The sequence below is a fragment of the Pygocentrus nattereri genome, chromosome 29 (genome assembly GCF_015220715.1).
Source record: "Pygocentrus nattereri isolate fPygNat1 chromosome 29, fPygNat1.pri, whole genome shotgun sequence".
Taxonomy (NCBI): Eukaryota; Metazoa; Chordata; class Actinopteri; order Characiformes; family Serrasalmidae; genus Pygocentrus; species Pygocentrus nattereri.
The window spans coordinates 12,564,473-12,573,291 of NC_051239.1; the positions used below are offsets into that span (position 1 = coordinate 12,564,473).

General features: G+C 41.7%; 1 protein-coding gene across 1 annotated transcript; it reads left to right on the forward strand.

Annotated features, from left to right (window-relative positions):
• Positions 1–2,602: 2,602 nt before the first annotated feature.
• Positions 2,603–6,996, forward strand: LOC108426618 (neurotensin receptor type 1-like). Its single transcript, XM_017696247.2, has 4 exons — positions 2,603–3,595; positions 4,653–4,836; positions 6,244–6,328; positions 6,452–6,996. Exons 1-4 carry the CDS (start codon positions 2,825–2,827, stop codon positions 6,729–6,731), a joined length of 1,320 nt encoding a protein of 439 aa, XP_017551736.1. The 5' UTR covers positions 2,603–2,824; the 3' UTR covers positions 6,732–6,996.
• Positions 6,997–8,819: the final 1,823 nt, after the last annotated feature.

Genomic DNA, 8,819 nt, shown 5'->3' on the forward strand with positions numbered 1-8,819 from the left:
CAGTGTAAAGTTCAAAAGTCAGAGTCTGTCATGGTGTGGGGGTATTAATACTCATGGCATTGATAACTGAAAATCTGTGAAGGCACCATTAACGCTGAAAGATATATACACATTTTGCCCTCTAGATGGCATCTTTTTCAGAGATGTTAGCATAACGCCAAGCCACAGTCTGCATGTGTTACAGCAGCATGGCTAATCAAAGTGTGTGAGAACTGGATTGTCCTGCTTGTCTCCCAGTGAAAATGCATGGCACATTATAAAGCACAAAATACAACAAAGACCTATGAATGAATTCTATGTCTTAAATTTCCAACAATCATTACATGTTGTCAAATGAAAAGGTTAATTAACACAGTGGCAAACATGCTTCTGTCACTTTTTTGAAAAAAAGTGTTTCAGGCATCAAATTGTAATGAGTGTATATTTACTGAAATGAAACCCTAAAAGAAGACACATTTCATAACATAAAATATCACATTATTACATTCTTTCACTGTTTTTAAGGAGGAAAATTGAATTGACAGTAGTAATTTAAGTCCACACTTTTAAACGTACATGTGAGAAAATAGAGCAATATATTTTAACTTCACCTGCCTTTTTAAGTGTTATTGACATCAATGACATTTTTAGTCCAAACCACTGTCTTCATTAAATGCAGGTACCTCACTTGTACCCTTGAGGGTACCACCCCAGTAACTGATTCTCATCCCGGCTGCTTCACACTTGGCTGGAAACCGATCCAGCGAAATAGAATCGGTGACAAAGGGCAGCCCTGATGGAGTCCAACTCTCACTGGGAAGGAGTTTGACTTACTGCCGGCCATGCGAACCAAACTCCTGCTTTGTTTGTACAGGGCCTGAATGGCTCGTAGCAAAGAGCCATGTACCCTGTACTCCCGAAGCACCTCCCATATTCCCACACAGTGCTTGTTTATGAAGTCTTTTAAAATCAGCATGGCGGTAAAGACATTCCAAAGAATAATTCGATAAATGGCTTCTTTACAAACACTGACGTTCCTGCTAAAGCCCGAATAGACTGAAAAATCAATGTGATGAGTCAGTTATTCTGAGAGTCGTAAACTCTTCTGAGGGATGACTGAACTGAACAGTCTCCACAGTAGTGGACATGCTCACGAGTGATAAGCTCAGCTTTGGTGTTGTACTGGACTTGTGCATGCCTTTTTCAGCAAGTTACATACATGTTATACACTGAAAATCACTTAGCTACTTATTTTATAGTCAAATTAGCAAACGTATTATTGTGATATGGCAAATTGTTGGTTTAGGTCGTGAAAGGGCAGTGGAATTATGGGAGAAGGCTATAAGAGACAAAATGACTGAGAATTCTGTAATCATTTTTGCATCCATTTGGATTTTTCATGAAACATACACTACTCACAAAAAGTCAGGGACATTTGGCTTTCGGATGAAATTTCAGGATGAACCTAAAATGCACTCTGAGCTTTACAGGTTAACTTAATGTGACCTTCTCTAAACATTTGAATGTCCAGCTGTTTAGCGCTTCAGTACTTTTTGCACAACTTGCTGTTCTCTAACAAGGAGCTTAACGGCAAGGTGGTGGTGGTGGTGTTACAGTGTGGGCAGGTGTGTCTAGTCAATACAGAACTGCTCTACAGTTGCAAATTGTACAGTGACAAGCCCATACTACTGAATAACATCATTAATCCAGTCACTGCGCCTTTCATGAACACCACAGGCCTCATTTCACAATGCCAATGCTCCAGCTCATCGAGGTCGCATCATTAGGGAATGGCTGCTGGAGCCTGGTGTACCTCAAATGGAGTGGCCTATGGAAAACCTATGGGATCAGCTGGGTCGCCGTGTAGAGGCTCGTAACTCTGTACCCCAGAACCTCAATGATCTGCGGGCCGCCCTTCAAGAAGAGAGGGATGCCATGCCTCAGTAGACAATGAGGCGACTTGTGAACAGCATGAGACATCGCTGTCAAGCTGTAATTGATGCTCAAGGGCACATGAGAAGTTATTGAGACATTGACATTTTTTGTTGGGGTATACCCACCAAACATAAATTGTTTGAGATGAGGAAATCACCATCGCATGATTCTACTTAAACGTCCTACTTTCATGATATAACATCACTGTAACGTGAACTTTTTACGTTTTCCATACATTTCACCCGAAAGCCAAATATCCCTTTTTGTGAGTAGTGTATGTACATGGCACTGAAAACATATTTTACATTTACCCAGTTGTGCCCATTAAATTAAGATAAATATGAAGCAAAAATGTCAATCATATATTTAGAGACATTAAATACTGAAAGGTATTATAAAATAATAGGAAAAATTACAGCAAATTTATAGATCCATATATACACACATAGCATTTTTCAGTGTTTGACACTCTCTATACATTGTGTGTAAATTTCATGATGAATGGACCATCGGAAATGACCTGAAGTGGCTTGGAGAAAAGTCTGGTTCCATTGACTTACATTAAAAGGAAAGTATGTTTTTCCTTCTGTAAAGTTCCCATTTTGGAGATGGTTTTGTTCTGACAAGAGTGATGTGACATATAAATGTACAGTAAAATGTGAAAATGTTCATTTTTATGTACTGTTATGGAATACGTTGCTGAATTTAGGCCAGTGTATTCAGTATTCAGCCGTCGCTACCATTTCAAAGCAGCTCAAGCCTGTTTAAGAAAAGGTACAAACATGTACAGCCTGGAAAAACTTATTAAAAGCAGTTCAACTGGACCTTAAAACCGCTGCTGTGCCTCTGGAGTTGAGTGCACACTGCTGAACGGACAGTGGACCTTTTCTCAGTCTCACTGCTGCGGGTAATGACCAGTCGCGTCCTCACCACGCCCCCAGCAGAGCTACACGAAGCTGATGCTCTCGCGCTCCCAAAGCACGAGTCAAAGCGAAGCCTCGCTTTTCCCAAAGCAATGACTGTGAATGAAACACTGCATCAAACGCAGGGTGGGCTCTCTCTCCCCTCGCGCCTCTTGCCGGCCACGGGGAACGACACGCGCGCGCTCCTCTTCAACGCCACGAGCGCGGGCGTGCAGGATGACTTGGACGTGAACACGGACTTGTACTCCCGAGTGGCGGTGACCGTCCTGTACACACTGCTCTTCGCTCTGGGCTTCTTCGGGAACTCCACTGTGCTGTACATATTCCTCCAGAGGAGGGCGGTGAGGTGCCTCCAGGGCGCCGTGCACTACCACCTGGCGAGCCTCGCCGTGTCGGACCTCTTCGTGCTCGTGCTCTGCATGCCCGTCGAGCTCTACAACTTCATCTGGATCCACCACCCGTGGGCGTTCGGCGAGGCCGCCTGCAAGGGCTACTACTTCGTGCGGGACGGCTGCTCGTACGCCAGCTCGCTGAACGTGGCCAGCCTGAGCGTGGAGCGCTACGTGGCGCTGTGCCACCCGCTCCGGGCCAAAAGCATGCTGTCGCGCGGCCGCACGCGCCGGATCATCCTCGCGCTGTGGGCAGCGTCGCTGCTGCTCGCCTCCCCGATGCTGCTGACCATGGGAGAGACGCACGTGGGCGAGGAGAGCATCTGCACCACGATCGTGTCCTCCGGAGCAGCCAAACTCGTGCTGCAGGTGAGCTGACCCGACAGCCTCTCCCTGCTCACAACACTGCTGGTTTAAAGGGGAATTCCACCCATTTCTCTAAATTTCTAAAGGATTCAGAGGTTGAGATATACACGGTCGTTCAGAGTGGTTTGAGGTGAAATGGTTCATTTGTAGAGAAAACTGCCAAAATCAGGTTTCCTTACAGTGGCATGTCAGTGCTAAGGTCATCTTGGCCGGTAGAGAGAGTGTTCAGTGTAATGCTCGCTCTACCATTTCAGAAGCCTCGAGGTGTTCTGAACTCTCTAAAGACTAACAGAAGAATAAAAGAGAAAACATTTTCACTTAAACAGCTTTAATACTTAAAGTGGAACTCCTTTTTTCAGTTTCTGTGCAATTCAAACACTGAGATGCGACTAAAATCCTTGAGTGGTCCGATGTGAAATTGTTCATTGTAGAGAAATACAGATTCAGATATCTTTACAGTGGTGTTGACAGGAACCGCAATGGCTAAACACAGACTCAGCCGTTTTATTTACTATCCCAAACCACCAGTGAACCTACACATCTTCAGAGTTTTTATTTGTAGTGTTGATTATGAGTTACACTACTCTGCTGCATGTACCTATCCACCCTGAATGGATTTGAAAATACATGTTTCAGGCCAAAACCTTACGGCCAAACTGTTGTAAAACAATGTCTCAGGTCTGGCAGTGTAGTCTTAACCATTTCATGCAGTAACTTTATGTGACAGGGCTTTTAGGGGCATTAAACACTTCAGACGTCTGGTTCCCATCACCACCACTGTGAACAAATCTGACTCAGCCAGTTTCTCTACAACAGAGCATCTCACATCAAACCACTCTGAGTCACTTTGTTTACATCTTAGTCACTTCATCAGGCAGAAATTTAGAAAAATCAAAACCAACAATCCACGCGCTCCAAACAGATTGGCCAAGTGGTGCTGCTGATCCAGGGCAGCGTCCATCAGCTCCATCTTATTAAACTGACCTCTTGATCTACCATTTACACCACATATGTTTGTAAATACAGCCACATTCTCACACTGCAAGACTTTCGCTTGCAGGTGAATGCTCTTCTCTCATTCGTTGCGCCAATGCTGGTCATCTCCCTGATGAATGGACTGATTGGAAGGCAACTCCAGCAAACATCCCAGCAGACCTTGCTCCTTTCCTTTGGTTATCCAACAAGTAGCATCACGATGGAGACTGGCCGCGTACGATCACTTCACCATGGAGTTAAAGTCCTACGTAAGTATAAACATTATGCGTCACAGTCCCTTACAGTCTCTCACATGCACGTTCTACAACAGTGGTTCCCAACTTTGGTCCTGAAGAACCCACTGCCACACAGCTTTTAGTGTTTTCTCTGCTTCCAACACACATCATCCAACTAATCAGCTCATTAACAAGCCCTTCTTGACCTAAAGTGGGTGTGTTTGTTGCTCAGACAGTAGACAATAAGATGTACATGTACAATGTTGGTTTCAAACTAAAATGCAGTTTCATAAATGCTTCAATGACCTAAGAATAATTCAGCTCATTTGCAATGTTGTCCATGTAGTTACTGGATAGTAGTCCTTTTTATGTTTGTCATAAGCCTGAGATTTTAAAGGGTTAAACCCATCGTTAGACTAACAGATTACTAAATGCCTTTCTGTCCTAATCCACAAGATGGTGCCATGTCTTTGTGGTAAGACCAAGGTTTCTCTCAGTAATAGCAAACAGGATCGGTTACAGTCCAAGTAGTTTTTCTTAATTGGGAAGGGGGGGGGTGGAGAATCACCACCATGGATCCCTTGAATTATGATGGTTTTAAAGGGGTCGAAATACAAAAGTTGTTACATTAAAATCGAACACTGCTGCTACATTTTGAGCTCATAAGACTGGGAACCTCATCAAAATACCTCAAACGTAAAAAAAAAAAAAAAAAAAAAAAAAAAAAAAATATATATATATATATATATATATATATATATATATATATATATATTTAACAACTATTTAGTTAAGTTGCTTTGACAATAGTCGCCTACAGTTTGAGAAGTAATATAAAAAAGTTTTGTAATATAATAGTGTTTTAAGTTTGCATGTGGCTTTATTTCTATGGGCAGCAGTAGCTTACTTATATGTAGCATCATTCATAACTTCATGGTTCAAAAGGTCCAGTAATATTCAGGGGAATTAACTGGACAAAGCATATCGGATTCGGGACATTTACGTTTAAACCAAAACATAGCAACAGCTTCCCCATTCATTTTACCATAAAGAAAACCAGCTAAGACCCAGAGTTCCTAATATGGGCATGACACAGAGTGTAAAACGACTCACAACTTCTATTGTTTATTATTAAAAGCATGTATTAAATATGTTACGAAGGAAAAGTTGAACATGTTAGAAGTGAAATAATTTTTTGGTCTATTTAGTGGAAACTTCTTTTGCACTAAACTTTCTTTTGAAATTTCTTATGGAAGAAGAAGCCACAGTCAAACTCTTTGGAGTCTTAGCATATCGCAAAGACTGAAATATCCCAACAGAATCATATTGCGACTTAAAGATCCCCACACCTAATAGAAACAACACAAAACAATATTTCTGTAAACAAAGTAGCCCGGTGACCATTATACTATTATACTGATTTTTTTTTGTGGTTAATAGGCGTGGTGGTCATCGCCTTTGTGGTATGCTGGCTGCCATACCACACCCGTCGCCTCATGTATTGCTACGTCACAGAGTGGACAAGGTAAGGGCTTTATAATCCACAAAACACAGAACCAATAGGAGCTATTACAGAATTACAATTGCTGTATATTGAGTCTACCAGGCAAAGTTGTATTAAATCTATTTCCATATTTCCTCTCCACAGTGAACTGTATGATTTTTACCACTACTTTTACATGGTGACCAATGTGCTCTTCTACGTGAGTTCGGCCATCAACCCCATCCTTTATAACTTGGTTTCGTCCAATTACCGCCAGATCTTTTTATCTACCCTCAGCTACTTCTGCTGGACTTGCTCTAGAAAGGGGAGGGAATATGCAAATGGACGGAGCATACAGTTTCTTCAAGCTCCGGCAACTTTGGTCACGCCTCGCAACAGCCAACATACTCTCTGTACCACAGATGTGATGGAGATGATAAACTGATGTGAAATTTGTCTTAAGAACTTGACACTCAGCTGCACAAGTGTCAAAATATGCTTTTTTGTTAATTCTGTGGGTCTGTTCACAGTTCAACTGGAATTGCTTGTCAGGATGACGACAGATGATAGTCTCTGTAATGACATTACAATGACAATGATGCAATGACATGTTAAAGGTATGGAAAGCACCTCCTTTTCTCAGTTTCTACGCTCACTGTCCATTTTATCAGCTCCTCTTCCTGTATAGGTGCACTCTGTAGTTCTACAGTTACAGACTGTAGACCATCTGTTTCTCTGCATACTTTGTTAGCCAGCCCCCTTTTATCCTGTTCTCCAGTGGTCAGCAGCACCATAGACCCTCACAGAGCAGGTACTATTTGGAGGATCATTCTCAGCAGTGCAGTAACACTGACGTGGTGGTGGTGTGTTACTGTGTGTTGTGCTGATACAAGTGGATCAGACACAGCAGTGCTGCTGGAGTCCACTCTATTAGACACTCCTACCTTGTTAGTCCACCTTGTAAAGTCAGCGGCTATAGCTCGTCTGCTTGTTTGTGTAGGTCATCCTCTAGTCCTTCATCAGTGGTCACAGGACACTACCCAAAGGATGCTGTTGTCACACACTAACATGCCATCACATCAGTGTTACTGCAGTGGTGAGAATGATCCACTACCCAAATAGTGGATAACTGTAAGGGTCCATGGGGGTCCTTACCACTGCACAGGGTAAAAGGGGGCTAACAAAGTATCAGAGAAACAGATGGACTATAGTCTGTAACTGTAGAACTACAAAGCACTACTACTGCAGCTATACAGTAAGGGGAGCTGATAAAATGGACAATGAGTGTAGAAACAAGGAGGTGGTCATAATGTTATGGCTGATTAGTGTATATACTGCATAACTAAACACAGTATTAGCATCAGCACATCTTTCATATTTTATACATAAGAGTGCATGTATTGTATAGTCCTTCAACTGTCATACTCGTTTGCTCAATACAGTGAAAGTGTTACTGTTACACACTATAAAAGCCAAAAGTACGTGGACACCCCTCTTAATCATTGAGTTCACGTGTTTCAGCCACACCCAATTCTTTCTTCGAGGGGAAATAAACAAGCTTATGATTGAATGTGATCCAGTAAATCTCCTTGATATGAAGTAATAACATTACCATAGCATTGCTTAGTTATTAATATAAAGCCTCAATCATTTTAATCACTTTAATATAGCAGATACTTGGGCTAGATAAAATCTATTTTTATCATTTTCAGCATGTGGGTTTCTGTGACAAACACACCAGTGAAAGCTGCAATGCTATAAGTTGGCGAGAATGTAGCATTAGAAGCATAGACTTGAACCAGGCTCTCCTGCATGGAAAGTGAGTAGCCATGAGTAGCCATCACCATTTAGCTAAACAGCTAGTTACAGAACACCCACACACAACTCAAAAACTATTCTCTCCTGGACTACCTTTAAAACTGCTTAAACCTGATGACAGGTTTTGTGTAAAATGCATAGACTGTGTGGTAAAATGTATGAAGCAGTAATGGCTATTGTCACAACAAACCTGCATCATCATAAGGAGCTTTTCAAGGAATTAAGTATATAGCTATTCATTTTTGTAGGCCTATACTGAATATAAAAACATACATTTTTTTTTATATAAAACTGGGTTTGGAGCCTGACGGCAAACACGAGTTGAAAAAGTTGTTCAGGGAATCCTGACACTTTTCAGACTGAAGCAGCTCACTGAACTCTCTTATATTCAGCAGACTACAAATTCACCAAAAGGGGGTGCCATAGCAGTCAACAGTGCTTTTGTAATTTGGTATTTTTTGCTATTTGCATTAAGGTTAGTCAGATTTCTGTTTACAAAGCAAATAAAATTCAGGGACACATTAAATGTAATAAATTCTCTCTTCGCATACTGTCATTGACAACTCTGGTCATGCATTGCACCAGCCAACACACCCTCTGTACCACAGATGTGACTAACACAAAATCTGTCTTAAGAACTTAACGGCCAGCTGCAGAATATGCTTTTTTTTGTTGTTAATTCCATGACAGTTTATTATACTTTTTTCTCAGTCGC

Excerpts from the sequence above, each read along its gene's own strand:
- LOC108426618 (XM_017696247.2), top strand. The coding sequence starts at position 2,825 with ATGACCAGTCGCGTCCTCACCACGCCCCCAGCAGAGCTACACGAAGCT. Across the intron at positions 4,837-6,243 it reads CCATGGAGTTAAAGTCCTAC|GCGTGGTGGTCATCGCCTTT; the intron begins GTAAGTATAAAC and ends TGTGGTTAATAG. Across the intron at positions 6,329-6,451 it reads TACGTCACAGAGTGGACAAG|TGAACTGTATGATTTTTACC; the intron begins GTAAGGGCTTTA and ends TCCTCTCCACAG.